This window comes from Pygocentrus nattereri, chromosome 7 (genome assembly GCF_015220715.1).
Source record: "Pygocentrus nattereri isolate fPygNat1 chromosome 7, fPygNat1.pri, whole genome shotgun sequence".
Taxonomy (NCBI): Eukaryota; Metazoa; Chordata; class Actinopteri; order Characiformes; family Serrasalmidae; genus Pygocentrus; species Pygocentrus nattereri.
Genome location: NC_051217.1, coordinates 46,672,968 through 46,692,967, shown reverse-complemented (window position 1 = coordinate 46,692,967; position 20,000 = coordinate 46,672,968). Strand labels below are relative to the sequence as shown.

Genomic DNA, 20,000 nt, shown 5'->3' with positions numbered 1-20,000 from the left:
CACAGTCGCTCTGACAGACTGTAATACACTACAGGAAGCGTAGGGGGCAATACGGCTTCTACTGTTTCATTTAAAAAGCTCTATAATGTTCATATGATCCACACAGTCGCTCTGACAGACTGTAATACACTACAGGAAGCGTAGGGGGTGACACGGCTTCTACTGTTTCATTTAAAAAGCTCTATAATGTTCATATGATCCACACAGTCGCTCTGACAGACTGTAATACACTACAGGAAGCGTAGGGGGCGATACGGCTTCTACTGTTTCATTTAAAAAGCTCTATAATGTTCATATGATCCACACTGTCGCTCTGACAGACTGTAATACACTACAGGAAGCGTAGGGGGCGATACGGCTTCTACTGTTTCATTTAAAAAGCTCTATAATGTTCATATGATCCACACAGTCACTCTGACAGACTGTAATACACTACAGGAAGCGTAGGGGGCGATACGGCTTCTACTGTTTCATTTAAAAAGCTCTATAATGTTCATATGATCCACACAGTCGCTCTGACAGACTGTAATACACTACAGGAAGCGTAGGGGGCGATACGGCTTCTACTGTTTCATTTAAAAAGCTCTATAATGTTCATATGATCCACACAGTCGCTCTGACAGACTGTAATACACTACAGGAAGCGTAGGGGGCGATACGGCTTCTACTGTTTCATTTAAAAAGCTCTATAATGTGAGGACTGCACAGCGTTGTACAGCAAGAAGCTGAATGGTGGTCAAGCTGGTCCAGAAGGCTGGTGAGCAGTGGCTCCTGATGTAATGTGCTTAGTTTTTCTTCTGCAGTCCTGTGATATCATTGCTGCTCTTGGGCGTACAGCGTGAACTAAACAGAAAAGAAATGTTTAAAACCCAACCGAGAAAAACAGAAAGTGACGAGGGCAGGAGAGAGCAGTTATTTGAATAATCAAATAATATTTGATTGATTAATTGATCCTAATATAACTTAGTTGAGTTAAAGCCCTCGTCTTAAGTATCTTGTCCGTTTGAGGCTCGGATCTGAGAGCGGCAGCAGAAACAGTCACTTGAAACCAAATGAATGAAGGAGTTTTCTAATGAAAGCACTGATTTTTTCTCGCCACAGAAAAAGCCGACCGGTCCCTCTCAGGCCGTCTCTTTTGTTCCTGGGTGCTCACGCTGTTCTTTAGGCTTTGGGTCCTGCTGGTTCAAACATTATAACCAGCGTCATTAAACTCACTAATGTGTTTTCAAAGCCTTTAAAAGGCTACAGCAGTTTGGTTTAGGTTAGTGACTCAGGGCTCCGGCCACTTTTCCACAACACAGACCGTTTGGATTGTCCGTATTTACACAGATAAATTAGGTTTGTTCACTTGTAAATTCAGTTGTTGAAAAGCAGGGATATGGTTTGTGGGAAATGGCTGCCAATTAAACAACTAAATGAAGGAAAGACCATCCAAATGAGTCAGTGCAGCTGGTTTACTTTACAATCCTTTTCAGTAAACTCAGGAGTTGCGTTATAAGGCGAGACACTGTTTATGCAAAACGTGACTTATTGGGTCAGTTTTCAGCCTTCAGCCTTGTGTATGATGTTTGAACTGTATTGGCGTATTTGTTCTAGATGTGGCTGTGCATTACAGCGACTTTCCACGGGGTGTTGTTGGGCACAAAGTGCACCTTCTTGTATCTGTACTCAATGTCCACTTTATCAGCTCCACTGACCGTATAGCTGCACTCTGTAGTTCTACAGTTACAGACTGTAGTCCATCTGTTTCTCTGATACTCTGTTACCCTGTGGTCAGGAACCCCTCAGGACCCCCACAGAGCAGGTGGGTCATTCTCAGCGCTGCAGTGACACTGACGTGGTGGTGGACTGAGAGCCAAAAATATCCTGCCAATATCCGTCCTGTGGGCAGCGCCCTGTGACCACTGATGAAGGACTAGAGGATGACCAACACAAACTGTGCAGCAGCAGATGAGCTGTCGTCTCTGACTTTACATCTACAAGGTGCACCGACAAGGTAGGAGTGTCTAATAGAGTGGACAGTGAGTGGACACAGTGTTTAAAACCTCCAGCAGCACTGCTCTGTCTGATCCACTCGCACCAGCGCAACACACACACACACACCACCACCACCACCACGTCAGTGTTACTGCAGTGCTGAGAATGACCCACCACCCAAACAGTACCTGCTGTACCGTGGAACAAAAGCACAGCCACATCTAGGACAAACATGTGGGTACAATAAACAAGAGTTTAATGTTATAGTTGATCAGTGTTTAATATGGAATATAATATAAGATTTTGTCATTTCAACAAACGGTTATGCTGCCAAACAGGATTGTTTGTTAACAGCGCACTGCTGCTTCCAAAGGACACAGTCCGAGTTTATTCTGTGAGTAAAGCGGCACTGAAAGCAAAAGCTCTCGTTTAAGTTGCTGCAACAGGGCCGATATTATAACAGTGTTTATGTGTTGTAGTCACTTGCTGTGACTGGATAACTGAGGAGCTCAGCCGGTTTGGTTTGGGAAGAGCACCGCGCGGTTCCTGAGCGCAGAACACACTGCGGAAGGTGAGAGATGTGTGTGTTTTGCTGGCTCTGCTCGGCTCGGCCTTAAGGAAGTAATTGTGCTGCTGTGAGTGATGAAGAAACGTATTAACCACGTTAACAGATTAAACACCTAAAACTGCATTTTTCATAAATGAGAAACCAAAACAGTAAAAAATCAAAAAGTCAGTTTCTCATTCGCCAGCTTCTTGTTCGAATTTTTTGTTCCACCTTAAATGGTGCCTGAGGCGCCAGAATGTGACTGCTGCACCATTTAAGGTGGAACGAGAGAATTCAAATGAGAAGCTTTGTAACTTGTTAGTGTTTGTCAGTTTCTCGATGCAGATTAAAATGTAGGAAACCAGCTGGACTGATTATTAACACTAATCAGTCCATTCATCTCCAAATTATTGATGTCCGTCTTAAATCTCTCTCTTTGCCATTTCTTTATCTACTAGCAGGGCGAGACTGTTGTCTGTGTTGCTATGGTGACCAGCAGTCAGGGTTACAGGGTGAATCAGCAGTTCTACATTAACTCCAGCGTTTAAGACCATTTACTGTTAAACTGTGTTGAAGGATCAGCAGAGCTTTATTTTACTGTAGAGGAGGATTATTTTATTATTACCTACTGATCTGATTCAGCTGTGGAGCCACAAGGGGGCAGTAAAAGAGCCCCATGCAGCTCTGGGTCGGCTCTTTTACCGACCACTGCTGCAGGTGGTATGTTTGCAGGTTTACGTAGGTCACAAGAAAACATAGGTGAAGAAAACGGTTCTATATAGAACCATTAACACTCAAGGAATCATTTGCATGATGAATTGGTTCTTTGCATGGTGAAATGATGAGGAATGTGCTGTATATGGTTCTTTATAGAACCTTATTGAAAAGTATTTGATATAGCACCAGAAAGGGGACTTCTGTTGTCACAAGCTTGACATCATAACAATAGAAGAACCTTTTGTGGTTCTATAGAGAACCATATATGATTTCAGCATTATTTTGAGGTAATTTTATTTACGTTTCAAGCATATTTATTGGTTTCAAGCACAACTTTTTTTGATGCGTTGCTACCGTGAAGTTCTAAATGAGTTACGTTTTTCATGAAATGGTAAAATGACTCACTTTCAACATCTGATACGTGTTCTATGTTGTATTGTGAATAAAATGTGGTTCTATTAGATTTGCACATCATTACATTGTTTTTATTTACATTTATTTACATTTTACACAGCGTCCCAACTTTTTTTGGAATTGGGGTTAAATTAAATTAAGCTTATAAGAATCTCAACAGGAGAAATATTAGATGCATTGATTATTTAAAAAATACATTTACTGGACAAGACACCCTTTGAGCAGTGTAAGCATGTCTGGTCTGGGTAGCACCGCTTTCTTTACTAAAGGACTTTAAGGACATGCCACTCAAACGGGATTCAGTAATAACTCATTTAGTGACTGAAATGCTATAAACTAGACATGAAGATTGAACCCAACGCTTTATTCAGTTTTATTCGCAGCATAAAGTCAGAACATGATAAAAAAAGGAGGTGTTATTAAACAATGAGCTGTTTAATGGAATGTATCAGTTTTCAAATACGAGGCATTGTGGGTGTCTGTCAGTTTAGCAGTTCATTCTCAGTGCTGTACAGATTTATCACGAAATCACTTACAGCTCCGTTTATCACCCAAAACATCTTCGTCTTTACAGCTTCATCACAACTGACTGACACTTGTAAGCGATTCGTTTTATCGTAGAATCATTTTATACACACATCTTCAGAGGAAATGGTTTATATGAATGGAATTAGTGACCCTGAACTTTTGAGTGGTAGTGTACCTGCCTTGTTTTTAGAGCTTCTACTTCTACTGCAGTGACAACGGTTTAACAGATGGCGGGTTCAGTTGGGCCTCTGATGGAGTCATTTCCTCAATTACGCTAAGGGCTGTAATTTCACAGTTTACAGCAGGCTTTGGTCATTTACCTTGTGGTGATTAGGTTTACACCTTGTCCTAACAGCTAGGGAGCATTTAACCCTCAAGGGTCCGTAAACTCACCCATGTGGCAAATTCTCTGTATCTGTCTGTTTCTTTATGATGATCCAGCTCAGAAATCCAGTTCAAACCCTTCCTGAATCCGTAGAGCCGCCCTTTCTATGCCATCTCATCATGAGATCATACGAGACTCACATCCGGAGTTATGAGCCTATGAAGAGGGGCTGAGATACACGTCATCTGCCTCTCATCGTGTGGAGCTGCTGGATTCGTGTGTCCGTCTACATTCTGAGTGAAACTGACCGACGGACACTCAGGAGATCACTAAAGACTGACCGTCACGCCGGAAACCCTTCATTCTCATTCAGTCCACATCGGAGACTCGTGTGAAACGGCGTCAGAGAGTTTCCAGCTGCTGAAGCTGCTGCAGCGGGTTTGGAAAGCAGTGATGAAGATAACGGAGCGTTTAGATATGAAACAGATGAGGACCCTGTTCTATGAAGAACCTTTAGAGGGTTCACTTAAGAAAAGATATGTCATAATATTCCTCCAGTGCACTAGTGTCTCCAATAGCCTTGGTCATTTGTCCCCATGTGTCAAGACTTCTGTGAGAAATCGTGGTGTTAACTTTGACTCGATAAACAAATCAACGCTGTGGTAAGGAGTCGCTTGTTCCAGCTCAGAACGATTGAAAAGCTTCAGTCGAAGTTATTCATGCATTGATCTCCTTAATAATTGACTGTAATTCTCTGTATAGTGAGATTAATCAGTCTCTGTTGTAATGCTTACACTTAGTCCAAAGGGCAGCAGCTAGATTACTGCCAGGTACCAAGAAAAGACACCATATTACTCCAGTCCTCGCCTCACTTCATTAGCTACCTGTCCAGTTCAGGATGGCCAGGTGCTTAATGGTCAGGCCCCCTCGTACCTCGGCAGTATGCTCACTCCCTCTACCACACAGCGAGCTTTGAGATCGTCCTCGCAGAACTTGCTGGCTTTTCCAGTATGGGCTCGTTTACGGCCTACAGGTGACCATGCGAGCAGTCTGTGCTCCGAGACTAAGGAACGACCTCCTCCCACTGTTCGCCAAAGCACCTTCAGCCGCTGCTTTGAAATAAAGACGTACTGAGGCAAACTCTTGTTTTATTAGTGATATTGATTTTATGTAACGCCTCTTCCTGCTTGTTGTGCCGTTTATGTGTGTGCTGGTTTGATGTACGAAACTTTGGCCAACGCAAGTTGTTTTAAGAGCGTTTATAAATAAAACTTTCTTGCTTCTCACTCGTTACTGAGCGGCACTGGTGTTGTTTACAGACTCTCAGTAATTGCTCTAAATCTGTCTGTTTAATGGTCCGTGCAGTAGCTCAGCGTTCTAGAAATATTGATGATCCCCATCGTACAGTCAGAAAAGAGTATTGTGATGGAAATGATTACAATCACACACTCTCATGCTGCCCAGCCGTGTTTTGAGCTAATAAACTGCCAGCACGGTTATAAATATGAACAATAACAGAGTAATAAGAATGGCAACGATTCAGAAGATGATCCTCATTAATGCAGCTTGCCAGTTTACTGATGGCTTTTAAATCACTCTCTCTCTCGCTGTGTGTGTTGGTGTGTGTGAGAGTGCGTGTGTGTGTGCGTGTGTGTGTGTGTGTGTGTGTGTATGTATGACCTCTTTGGACTGGTTCAACCCCTAAACCGTTAAATATGATTAGATGATTTATTAGATATGTGCGTGCACTAGGCTGGTTGGCCTAAATGTTCCTGTGTATGTGTGTGTGTGTGTGTGAGTGCGTGTGCATGTGTGTGTGTGTGTGTGTGTGTGTGTATGTATGACCTCTTTGGACTGGTTCAACCCCTAAACCGTTAAATATGATTGGATGATTTATTAGATATGTGCGTGCACTAGGCTGGTTGGCCTAAATGTTCCTGTGTATATCTGTGTGTGTGTGTGTGTGAGTGCATGTGTGTGTGTGTGTGTGTGTGTGTGTGACCTCTTCAGACTGGTTCAACCCCTAAACCGTTAAATGTGATTGTATGATTTATTAGATATGTGCGTGCACTTGGCTGTGTGTGTGTGTGTGTGTGTGTGTGTGTGTGTGTGTGTGTTTTCTGTGGGCAGTCAGCAGGCACATCTGGGTGTATCAATTTTTCTGTGTTTCAATGCCAATCGTTATGCAATCATCTTTTCCCTCTTGTCTAAAGATACTCGCTGCATGTCACGCTAGCAAACACACAAACAACACGCACACAATACCTACACACACACACACACACAACACGCACACAACGCGTACACAAAACGCACACAATGCGTACACACACACACACATACAGTGTGTACAGTCAATACAGTAAGAAACCTTTTTGTTTGTGTGTGTTTAGGGTACACGGTGCAAGAAAGCATGAGATTTTAGACCATCACTCTGTCTCACTATCTGACTTAAAAGTGCTATCTCATATTACATCACTATCTCTGGGATACATCACTATCTCATATTACATCACTGTCTCAGGGATGCATCACTATCTCATATTACATCACTATCTCTGGGATACATCACTATATCATATTACATCACTGTCTCAGGGATGCATCACTATCTCATATTACATCACTGTCTCAGGGATGCATCACTATCTCATATTACATCACTGTCTCAGGGATGCATCACTATCTCATATTACATCACTGTCTCTGGGATGCATCACTATCTCATATTACATCACTGTCTCAGGGATGCATCACTATCTCATATTACATCACTGTCTCAGGGATGCATCACTATCTCATATTACATCACTGTCTCAGGGATGCATCACTATCTCATATTACATCACTGTCTCAGGGATGCATCACTATCTCATATTACATCACTGTCTCAGGGATGCATCACTATCTCTGGGATGCATCACTATCTCATATTACATCACTGTCTCTGGGATGCATCACTATCTCATATTACATCACTGTCTCTGGGATGCATCACTATCTCATATTACATCACTATCTCTGGGATGCATCACTATCTCATATTACATCACTATCTCTGGGATGCATCACTATCTCATATTACATCACTATCTCTGGGATGCATCACTATCTCATATTACATCACTGTCTCTGGGATGCATCACTATCTCATATTACATCACTATCTCTGGGATGCATCACTATCTCATATTACATCACTGTCTCTGGGATGCATCACTATCTCATATTACATCACTGTCTCTGGGATGCATCACTATTTCATATTACATCACTGTCTCAGGGATGCATCACTATTTCATATTACATCACTGTCTCAGGGATGCATCACTATTTCATATTACATCACTGTCTCAGGGATGCATCACTATCTCATATTACATCACTGTCTCAGGGATGCATCACTATCTCATATTACATCACTGTCTCTGGGATGCATCACTATCTCATATTACATCACTGTCTCAGGGATGCATCACTATCTCATATTACTTCACTATCTCTGGGATGCATCACTATCTCATATTACATCACTGTCTCTGGGATGCATCACTATCTCATATTACATCACTATCTCAGGGATGCATCACTATTTCATATTACATCACTGTCTCAGGGATGCATCACTATCTCATATTACATCACTATCTCTGGGATGCATCACTATCTCATATTACATCACTATCTCTGGGATGCATCACTATCTCATATTACATCACTATCTCAGGGATGCATCACTATTTCATATTACATCACTGTCTCAGGGATGCATCACTATCTCATATTACATCACTATCTCTGGGATGCATCACTATCTCATATTACATCACTGTCTCAGGGATGCATCACTATCTCATATTACATCACTGTCTCAGGGATGCATCACTATCTCATATTACATCACTATCTCAGGGATACATCACTATCTCATATTACATCACTGTCTCAGGGATGCATCACTATCTCATATTACATCACTATCTCAGGGATACATCACTATCTCATATTACATCACTGTCTCAGGGATGCATCACTATCTCATATTACATCACTATCTCATATTACATCACTATCTCAGGGATACATCACTATCTCAGGGATGCATCATTGTCTCTGCCGTGAACTGAAATAACAGCCGTCTTGCTCATTTATTGTATGTCATGCTGTACAAGATGCTATAAACATAAAACAAAGATAGTAATAAATACAGTTACATCACTATCTCACTCTATCATCTCTCATTACACATTAAATTATCTCTCAAGATGCTTTTCGATTATTATGATAACTCCAGTCATAAATATGGTGACATCTTTATCTACTGTGTACACAACCGCTCAAAAGTTTGGGGTCACCTGCCATAATAATAACTGTTATTTAGTAATAATTCATACGGTGTAGACTGAATAATGTACTGTGTTGTCTAGCATTTCACAGTTTACACGATTTGCAGTTATAAAGTTATGACATTGTGAAAATATAGAAGTGTGAATAATAAACTATTATTTTCTGTTTATTAGAATTCATCGTGGGCTGGAGGTTTGGGGATACCAGCCTTGTGACCGGAACGTTGCTTCTGAGTTAACAGCACATGACTGAGGCGTCCTTGAGCAAGACACCTAACCCCCAGCTGCTCCCTGGGCGCTGTGGATAGGGCTGCCCACCGCTCCGGGCAAGTGTGCTCACTGCCCCCTAGTGTGTGTGCTCACTAGTGTGTATGAGGTGTTTCACTGCACGGACGGGTTAAATTTGATTAAATTGACCCCAGACCTCTCACTGTTAGTGTATTTATGATTATATTCATAGCATCTTGAGAAATAAATAAAATGCCTGCTAAATTCTATGGTAGGCTATAACATCAATGACGCAGACATGTGCTGCTTTAGGAAGTCTCAGGCTCTGTTTATACATGCAGTATATAGTCCTGAGAGTAAAACACACACACATGGTGTTTCTTTACTGTGTGTTAACTGTGTGCTCTGTGTTATGCTGGCGGTGCAGGTCGTATCTCCTGCCCCAGAGCTGGGCTGTCAGGTGTGTGTGTGTGTGTGTGTGTGTGTGTGTGGTGTGTGTGTGTGTGCGGCTGCAGTGTGTTAGACTCTGTCTCTCTCACTCTCTGACAGATGTGGAAAACACAGTCCATTTGTTTCCATCATTAAGATTCTTTCTCTCGCGGCTGTTGAGAAACGTTTATCCAAGCGCAGCACCTGTTTCGCTTTAGTGCTGTCATTTCTCCGTCCGCACGCAGACCCGTGACCCTCTCGCCGCTCCCCCGAATGTGGCTCACTAACACGGCCGACACACTAACTCAGCGAGCAGGCAACAACAAATCCCAGCAAATCCCTATGATCCCTGAACACAATGCTAGAACCACAGAGTTGTAATAATAATAATAATAACAATAATAATAACAATTGTAATAATATTTGGAAGAATCTTCAACCCTAGACCTCAGTTTCTGGCCCCTTAAACAGCCAGAGTCCACCAGCTGGCCCTTCCATAACTTCTACAACCTAAGAATAACTCAGCTAGTCTAAGCCTCAGTGTGTAATAAGCCTGAGATAACAAGGGGTTAATGGTGCAGCGTGTAAGATTTTAGAGGAACTATTAGTGTAATTGGAATGTAGTAAACAAAACCATGTGCTCATTAGTGTGTGATCAGCTGTAACTGTGGATCGTTGTGTTTTGGTTCTGTTTGAATGAGCCCCTCATATCTACATAGGGAGCGGCTCCTCTTCCAACAGGGGCCGGCATGTTGCACCACCAGTGATCAGGACTACATGTAAACGTACTCGCTGTCAGTAACCATATAAGCAGGCTCCCATTTTAGTAACTGTCTTAAAATGCCCTGGCTAACTTTCTAAGTGGCCTCTCAATGTGAAACAGTAGCCATGTTTACATGCAGCCTAATAATTTGTTAATAATCCGACTAATAGTTCAATCGGAATAGTCTAGTCAGATTGAGGCCATTCAGAATACAATTGATCAAGGTGGATAATCCTGTAAATAATCCATTAAACAGAAGAATAATATCCGTGTAAACGCCTGTATCCGATTACATTCCCTATCGGAAAGTTTCAGTCCGTTCTGCTTGAGCGTCGCGTCACAGTGAGAGTTTATACCGTTCAACACGGCGGAGCAGAAACTGGTCTGCAGAGGAGACGAAGTTCATGCTCTGATCTTTAAAAGACGGCGGTGGGACGGACGTCCAGCTTATGCGTCTCAGAGCACGACGTCTTCCTCTCGGCCTTCTTTAATAAGGACGTGTGAAGGACGTTTTCCTGAGTCTGACGTCATTTTAAAGCAGTTAAAACACAATCACTGCTCACTGCTGCTCATCTCACTCTGACTGGACATCACGTGATGTTTGTTGTCATGGTAACGTTTACTTTAAGTGCTGCTCCACATGGTGACACCAACTGGACAGAGGCATGTTAAAGCCAGGGTTGAAGTGGCTAAATGGTGGACTATCATCTTCCATTGTTAGCGACATTAGCTACATCAGCTTCAGTGCTAAACTGCAGACACCCATAATGCCTTGATTGATCAACCAAATTTGTGGTAATTCCGGAAACTGGGGGAACGCCTACTTTAAGGCCTACACTAGACGACTTCTATATTCCTAACAGATTCCGAAAAGGGAGAGCAACACACACTTGTCATCTGTCTTGAAGAAAATCCTGTTTTTTTTTTTTGTGAGAATGTGTGCGCTAGACAATAAGAGTGCAGCACACGGAAAGCTCCCACGCTCCCAGGTCGTTCCCGTTATCGAGAGATAAAAACGAAACCGGACCAGTGAACACAAACTGAGGATGACCCTGAGCTTTAAACTCAGATCTCACAGTTAGAGCTGAGGAGTATTTCACTATGAACTCCCTGGAGAGTTGAAACTGTGAGTTCATGTTTTTTCTCTCTCCTAGCTCTCTGATTGGCTGTTGCCTGAATCACTTGTTCGCTGACATCACTGACGGTAACACTGTACAGGACTCATGAACATTTTGAGTTGTAAAAACTAAATGTCTGAAAATGTCATCATAGTCTCAGCTGTGAGTGTGTAGTCTCAGCTGTGAGTGTGTATTGTCAGCTGTGAGTGTGTATTGTCAGCTGAGAGTGTGTAGTCCCAGCTGTGAGTGTGTATTGTCAGCTGTGAGTGTGTGGTCTCAGCTGTGAGTGTGTAGTCCCAGCTGTGAGTGTGTATTGTCAGCTGTGAGTGTGTAGTCTCAGCTGTGAGTGTGTATTGTCAGCTGTGAGTGTGTAGTCTCAGCTATGAGTGTGTAGTCTCAGCTGTGAGTGTGTAGTCTCAGCTGTGAGTGTGTAGTCTCAGCTGTGAGTGTGTATTGTCAGCTGTGAGTGTGTAGTCTCAGCTGTGAGTGTGTATTGTCAGCTGTGAGTGTGTATTGTCAGCTGTGAGTGTGTAGTCTCAGCTGTGAGTGTGTATTGTCAGCTGTGAGTGTGTATTGTCAGCTGTGAGTGTGTAGTCTCAGCTGTGAGTGTGTATTGTTAGCTGTGAGTGTGTAGTCTCAGCTGTGAGTGTGTAGTCCCAGCTGTGAGTGTGTATTGTCAGCTGTGAGTGTGTAGTCTCAGCTGTGAGTGTGTATTGTCAGCTGTGAGTGTGTAGTCTCAGCTGTGAGTGTGTATTGTCAGCTGTGAGTGTGTAGTCTCAGCTGTGAGTGTGTAGTCTCAGCTGTGAGTGTGTAGTCTCAGCTGTGAGTGTGTGGTCTCAGCTGTGAGTGTGTAGTCTCAGCTGTGAGTGTGTAGTCTCAGCTGTGAGTGTGTAGTCCCAGCTGTGAGTGTGTATTGTCAGCTGTGAGTGTGTAGTCTCAGCTGTGAGTGTGTAGTCTCAGCTGTGAGTGTGTAGTCCCAGCTGTGAGTGTGTAGTCTCAGCTGTGAGTGTGTATTGTCAGCTGTGAGTGTGTAGTCTCAGCTGTGAGTGTGTAGTCTCAGCTGTGAGTGTGTATGTCCCAGCTGTGAGTGTGTAGTCTCAGCTGTGAGTGTGTATTGTCAGCTGTGAGTGTGTAGTCTCAGCTGTGAGTGTGTAGTCTCAGCTGTGAGTGTGTAGTCTCAGCTGTGAGTGTGTAGTCTCAGCTGTGAGTGTGTATTGTTCAGCTGTGAGTGTGTAGTCTCAGCTGTGAGTGTGTAGTCTCAGCTGTGAGTGTGTATTGTCAGCTGTGAGTGTGTATTGTCAGCTGAGAGTGTGTAGTCCCAGCTGTGAGTGTGTATTGTCAGCTGTGAGTGTGTAGTCTCAGCTGTGAGTGTGTATTGTCAGCTGTGAGTGTGTAGTCCCAGCTGTGAGTGTGTAGTCTCAGCTGTGAGTGTGTAGTCCCAGCTGTGAGTGTGTATTGTCAGCTGTGAGTGTGTAGTCTCAGCTGTGAGTGTGTAGTCCCAGCTGTGAGTGTGTAGTCCCAGCTGTGAGTGTGTAGTCTCAGCTGTGAGTGTGTAGTCCCAGCTGTGAGTGTGTATTGTCAGCTGTGAGTGTGTAGTCTCAGCTGTGAGTGTGTAGTCCCAGCTGTGAGTGTGTAGTCTCAGCTGTGAGTGTGTAGTCTCAGCTGTGAGTGTGTATTGTCAGCTGTGAGTGTGTAGTCGCAGCTGTGAGTGTGTAGTCTCAGCTGTGAGTGTGTATTGTCAGCTGTGAGTGTGTAGTCTCAGCTGTGAGTGTGTAGTCTCAGCTGTGAGTGTGTAGTCCCAGCTGTGAGTGTGTAGTCCCAGCTGTGAGTGTGTATTGTCAGCTGTGAGTGTGTAGTCTCAGCTGTGAGTGTGTAGTCTCAGCTGTGAGTGTGTAGTCTCAGCTGTGAGTGTGTATTGTCAGCTGTGAGTGTGTATTGTCAGCTGTGAGTGTGTAGTCTCAGCTGTGAGTGTGTATTGTCAGCTGTGAGTGTGTAGTCTCAGCTGTGAGTGTGTAGTCTCAGCTGTGAGTGTGTATTGTCCAGCTGTGAGTGTGTAGTGTCAGCTGTGAGTGTGTAGTCTCAGCTGTGAGTGTGTATGTCAGCTGTGAGTGTGTAGTCTCAGCTGTGAGTGTGTAGTCTCAGCTGTGAGTGTGTATTGTCAGCTGTGAGTGTGTATGTCTCAGCTGTGAGTGTGTAGTCTCAGCTGTGAGTGTGTATTGTCAGCTGTGAGTGTGTATTGTCAGCTGTGAGTGTGTAGTCTCAGCTGTGAGTGTGTATTGTCAGCTGTGAGTGTGTGGTCTCAGCTGTGAGTGTGTAGTCTCAGCTGTGAGTGTGTAGTCCCAGCTGTGAGTGTGTAGTCTCAGCTGTGAGTGTGTAGTCTCAGCTGTGAGTGTGTATTGTCAGCTGTGAGTGTGTGGTCTCAGCTGTGAGTGTGTAGTCCCAGCTGTGAGTGTGTATTGTCAGCTGTGAGTGTGTATTGTCAGCTGTGAGTGTGTAGTCTCAGCTGTGAGTGTGTATTGTCAGCTGTGAGTGTGTATTGTCAGCTGTGAGTGTGTAGTCTCAGCTGTGAGTGTGTATTGTCAGCTGTGAGTGTGTATTGTCAGCTGTGAGTGTGTAGTCTCAGCTGTGAGTGTGTATTGTCAGCTGTGAGTGTGTAGTCTCAGCTGTGAGTGTGTAGTCCCAGCTGTGAGTGTGTATTGTCAGCTGTGAGTGTGTAGTCTCAGCTGTGAGTGTGTATTGTCAGCTGTGAGTGTGTAGTCTCAGCTGTGAGTGTGTATTGTCAGCTGTGAGTGTGTAGTCTCAGCTGTGAGTGTGTAGTCTCAGCTGTGAGTGTGTGGTCTCAGCTGTGAGTGTGTAGTCTCAGCTGTGAGTGTGTAGTCCCAGCTGTGAGTGTGTATTGTCAGCTGTGAGTGTGTAGTCTCAGCTGTGAGTGTGTAGTCTCAGCTGTGAGTGTGTAGTCCCAGCTGTGAGTGTGTAGTCTCAGCTGTGAGTGTGTATTGTCAGCTGTGAGTGTGTAGTCTCAGCTGTGAGTGTGTAGTCTCAGCTGTGAGTGTGTAGTCCCAGCTGTGAGTGTGTAGTCTCAGCTGTGAGTGTGTATTGTCAGCTGTGAGTGTGTAGTCTCAGCTGTGAGTGTGTAGTCCCAGCTGTGAGTGTGTAGTCTCAGCTGTGAGTGTGTAGTCTCAGCTGTGAGTGTGTATTGTCAGCTGTGAGTGTGTAGTCTCAGCTGTGAGTGTGTAGTCTCAGCTGTGAGTGTGTATTGTCAGCTGTGAGTGTGTATTGTCAGCTGAGAGTGTGTAGTCCCAGCTGTGAGTGTGTATTGTCAGCTGTGAGTGTGTAGTCTCAGCTGTGAGTGTGTATTGTCAGCTGTGAGTGTGTAGTCTCAGCTGTGAGTGTGTAGTCCCAGCTGTGAGTGTGTAGTCCCAGCTGTGAGTGTGTAGTCTCAGCTGTGAGTGTGTAGTCCCAGCTGTGAGTGTGTAGTCCCAGCTGTGAGTGTGTAGTCTCAGCTGTGAGTGTGTAGTCCCAGCTGTGAGTGTGTATTGTCAGCTGTGAGTGTGTAGTCCCAGCTGTGAGTGTGTAGTCTCAGCTGTGAGTGTGTAGTCTCAGCTGTGAGTGTGTATTGTCAGCTGTGAGTGTGTAGTCCCAGCTGTGAGTGTGTAGTCTCAGCTGTGAGTGTGTAGTCCCAGCTGTGAGTGTGTAGTCTCAGCTGTGAGTGTGTAGTCTCAGCTGTGAGTGTGTAGTCCCAGCTGTGAGTGTGTAGTCCCAGCTGTGAGTGTGTAGTCTCAGCTGTGAGTGTGTAGTCTCAGCTGTGAGTGTGTAGTCCCAGCTGTGAGTGTGTAGTCTCAGCTGTGAGTGTGTAGTCCCAGCTGTGAGTGTGTAGTCCCAGCTGTGAGTGTGTATTGTCAGCTGTGAGTGTGTAGTCTCAGCTGTGAGTGTGTAGTCCCAGCTGTGAGTGTGTATTGTCAGCTGTGAGTGTGTATTGTCAGCTGTGAGTGTGTAGTCTCAGCTGTGAGTGTGTAGTCCCAGCTGTGAGTGTGTAGTCTCAGCTGTGAGTGTGTAGTCCCAGCTGTGAGTGTGTATTGTCAGCTGTGAGTGTGTATTGTCAGCTGAGAGTGTGTAGTCTCAGCTGTGAGTGTGTATTGTCAGCTGTGAATGTGTATTGTTAGCTGTGAGTGTGTAGTCTCAGCTGTGAGTGTGTATTGTCAGCTGTGAGTGTGTATTGTCAGCTGTGAGTGTGTAGTCTCAGCTGTGAGTGTGTATTGTCAGCTGTGAGTGTGTGGTCTCAGCTGTGAGTGTGTAGTCTCAGCTGTGAGTGTGTAGTCCCAGCTGTGAGTGTGTAGTCTCAGCTGTGAGTGTGTAGTCTCAGCTGTGAGTGTGTGTGTGTATTGTCAGCTGTGAGAGTGTGGTCTCAGCTGTGAGTGTGTAGTCCCAGCTGTGAGTGTGTATTGTCAGCTGTGAGTGTGTATTGTCAGCTGTGAGTGTGTAGTCTCAGCTGTGAGTGTGTAGTCTCAGCTGTGAGTGTGTGGTCTCAGCTGTGAGTGTGTAGTCCCAGCTGTGAGTGTGTAGTCCCAGCTGTGAGTGTGTATTGTCAGCTGTGAGTGTGTAGTCCCAGCTGTGAGTGTGTATTGTCAGCTGTGAGTGTGTATTGTCAGCTGTGAGTGTGTAGTCTCAGCTGTGAGGCTGTATTGTCAGCTGTGAGTGTGTAGTCTCAGCTGTGAGTGTGTAGTCTCAGCTGTGAGTGTGTGGTCTCAGCTGTGAGTGTGTGGTCTCAGCTGTGAGTGTGTAGTCCCAGCTGTGAGTGTGTGGTCTCAGCTGTGAGTGTGTAGTCCCAGCTGTGAGTGTGTGGTCTCAGCTGTGAGTGTGTAGTCCCAGCTGTGAGTGTGTGGTCTCAGCTGTGAGTGTGTAGTCCCAGCTGTGAGTGTGTAGTCCCAGCTGTGAGTGTGTAGTCCCAGCTGTGAGTGTGTGGTCTCAGCTGTGAGTGTGTAGTCCCAGCTGTGAGTGTGTATTGTCAGCTGTGAGTGTGTATTGTCAGCTGTGAGTGTGTAGTCTCAGCTGTGAGGCTGTATTGTCAGCTGTGAGTGTGTAGTCTCAGCTGTGAGTGTGTAGTCTCAGCTGTGAGTGTGTGGTCTCAGCTGTGAGTGTGTGGTCTCAGCTGTGAGTGTGTAGTCCCAGCTGTGAGTGTGTGGTCTCAGCTGTGAGTGTGTAGTCCCAGCTGTGAGTGTGTGGTCTCAGCTGTGAGTGTGTAGTCCCAGCTGTGAGTGTGTAGTCCCAGCTGTGAGTGTGTAGTCCCAGCTGTGAGTGTGTGGTCTCAGCTGTGAGTGTGTATTGTCAGCTGTGAGTGTGTAGTCTCAGCTGTGAGTGTGTAGTCTCAGCTGTGAGTGTGTAGTCCCAGCTGTGAGTGTGTAGTCCCAGCTGTGAGTGTGTGGTCTCAGCTGTGAGTGTGTAGTCCCAGCTGTGAGTGTGTAGTCCCAGCTGTGAGTGTGTGGTCTCAGCTGTGAGTGTGTAGTCTCAGCTGTGAGTGTGTAGTCCCAGCTGTGAGTGTGTAGTCCCAGCTGTGAGTGTGTAGTCCCAGCTGTGAGTGTGTGGTCTCAGCTGTGAGTGTGTATTGTCAGCTGTGAGTGTGTAGTCCCATCTGTGAGTGTGTAGTCCCAGCTGTGAGTGTGTGGTCTCAGCTGTGAGTGTGTAGTCTCAGCTGTGAGTGTGTAGTCTCAGCTGTGAGTGTGTAGTATCAGCTGTGAGTGTGTAGTCCCAGCTGTGAGTGTGTAGTCTCAGCTGTGAGTGTGTAGTCTCAGCTGTGAGTGTGTAGTCCCAGCTGTGAGTGTGTGGTCTCAGCTGTGAGTGTGTATTGTCAGCTGTGAGTGTGTAGTCTCAGCTGTGAGTGTGTAGTCCCAGCTGTGAGTGTGTAGTCCCAGCTGTGAGTGTGTGGTCTCAGCTGTGAGTGTGTATTGTCAGCTGTGAGTGTGTAGTCCCATCTGTGAGTGTGTAGTCCCAGCTGTGAGTGTGTGGTCTCAGCTGTGAGTGTGTATTGTCAGCTGTGAGTGTGTAGTCTCAGCTGTGAGTGTGTAGTCCCAGCTGTGAGTGTGTAGTCCCAGCTGTGAGTGTGTAGTCTCAGCTGTGAGTGTGTATTGTCAGCTGTGAGTGTGTAGTCCCATCTGTGAGTGTGTAGTCTCAGCTGTGAGTGTGTGGTCTCAGCTGTGAGTGTGTAGTCCCAGCTGTGAGTGTGTAGTCCCAGCTGTGAGTGTGTAGTCCCAGCTGTGAGTGTGTAGTCTCAGCTGTGAGTGTGTATTGTCAGCTGTGAGTGTGTAGTCTCAGCTGTGAGTGTGTAGTCCCAGCTGTGAGTGTGTAGTCCCAGCTGTGAGTGTGTATTGTCAGCTGTGAGTGTGTAGTCCCATCTGTGAGTGTGTAGTCCCAGCTGTGAGTGTGTGGTCTCAGCTGTGAGTGTGTATTGTCAGCTGTGAGTGTGTCGTCTCATCTGTGAGTGTGTAGTCTCAGCTGTGAGTGTGTAGTCCCAGCTGTGAGTGTGTAGTCTCAGCTGTGAGTGTGTAGTCTCGGCTGTGAGGCTGTGTGTGTGTGCGGTGCTCACTGTAGCAGTTGTTGGGGTCCTGCGTGCCGTTGATGTTGCCGTACTCGTCTATAGTGAGGAACCACTGCGTGCGGCTGTAGAGCCGGCGGGTCCGCACGTCGCCCCCCTCCATGTAGTCGTAGTTGCGCGTGTAGCGCTCGTGCTTGGAGCAGTTGCACAGAGCTGAGTGGTCAGCTAAAGTCGCGTCCAGCCCACAAATCCACAGCAACACTCTGATGCAGAGTCCCAACAGCAGCAGGTCTGGCCTTTTCCTTCCCACAATCCATCTGTGCATCATAAGGCACTGCTAGGGGGAGCCACGGGCACCATACTGAGAGACAGGAAGTCCTAAAGCTGCCTGGGGGTCCAGACACGCTCTGGGGGTCCAAACACGCTCTGACCAGCTCTGTAAATCCTCACGCAGTGATCTTTGACCTTCACGTTAAACAGTGTGGTCAGGAGTATTCCGAGACAGGGGCTACAGGTGAAGACAGACATTTCCATTAGAATTCACACTTCAGTTAGCAGTCACATCTCAGATCCGCGTTAACACGAGCCGTGTTTTCACACAGCCGGATAATCTGTGAACGCCCTCACAGCTCGATGGGAATAGAATACCCCAGAGCTTACACCTCGGCCCCAATGGCTAGTCTGATTCAGGCTGCTCCGAATACAGGTTCTGTCCGATTGAACGAGACGGGCAATCCTGTAAATAGTCCGTTAAAAAGATATGATAGGTGTGTGAACGCCTGCATCCGATTACATTCCCTATCAGAACCTTTAAGTACGTTCTGGACCGTTTGTGTCATAACACACTTCACATTTTAAAACACTCGTCAGCAGGATGGACAACCGTAAAGGTCACTTTAGCGAGCCGATCAGATGAGAGATAAAAGCCAAGAGGGTAAAAGCAGCGGTAAACTTAGTAACTCACTGCTGATCGTCTCATTTGACTGGACTGGACTGGACTGGACTGGGCTGCTAACGCCTACAGTAAGTGGTTCTGTGCGCATGCGTGTAATATTGGATCTGGCTGCTTGTGTTGTGTAGAGTGTGCGACTGTATAAACACCTCAGTCTGAATCCGTAATCAGAATGAATTCAGTCAGACTGGAGAAAATCTCTGCGTAAACAGTGTCAGAATCTGCTTCACTTTATTGGCCTCACCTTTGAATTGGTGCTTAGATAAAAGGATGTCACAGAAAACAAGCGGTAAACAGACGGGGAGGGTGAGGGTGCTGTGAGATGGATATCGCTGCTTTCTGAACATTCTTCTTCATTGTTTACGCTCTCTGTAAATCTTACCAGGAACAGACCAAAACTTGGAAAAACGTCTGGTTCCATTGACATCCATTAAAAACAAAACAGCATGCTTTCTCATTCTCCTGTGAAGTCATTGTTTCCCTGACCGCAGTGAAATATAATAGTCAGCTTTATCTAATATTTATCTAATATATTAAATGTTGATGTGCCTTATGCACTAATGAGGTCAGACATTGTACACACTTAAAAAGGTGGTTCTTCGAGGGTTCTTTACTAAAGAAAATGCTGTTACAACCTTGACATTGTAAGAATGACAGAACCTTTTGTGGCGCTATATAGAACCACTGTCTTTACTGAAGAATGTTTGAAGAACCATCTTTTAAAGAGCACAGCTCCAGCTTGGCAATACAAATACATGGTGATTTGTCGTGGTAGTTTTATTTAGGTATACAGGTCTTAAGATCATTTATATTTATTTATTTATTTATGTTTACACAGTTAATTTAAGTGAAGTTCAGCTCATTCACCCTCCCCCGACCCCCCCCCCCCCCCAGGAATAAGAAGCAGAGATCAGAACTGAACGGCGGATTTGGAGGATCAGCTCCACTAACGAGGCTAATTGGATTGAATTAAATTGATGGTGATCATTAAGACCTGGCAGCGGAATAAAAGCACTTTAAATGAGCGAAACGTCGGAAATTGTGCTGAGTAATCTTCACCTGCCTGGGTTCCGTTTCCAGCCCGAGAGCTTCAGCCTCAGAGTCAACTGAGGACACGTTAAATCTCT

The 20,000-nt window shown here is 45.3% G+C and overlaps 1 protein-coding gene across 1 annotated transcript in view; it reads right to left on the bottom strand.

The window, feature by feature from the left end:
* fgf7 (fibroblast growth factor 7) overlaps positions 1-20,000 on the bottom strand; it is a 30,799-nt gene that overhangs the window by 9,558 nt on the left and 1,241 nt on the right. Inside the window, 1 exon segment of the mRNA XM_037539912.1 lies at positions 17,973-18,429. Within this exon segment, the coding sequence (XP_037395809.1) occupies positions 17,973-18,249 (277 nt within the window). The 5' untranslated portion in view covers positions 18,250-18,429.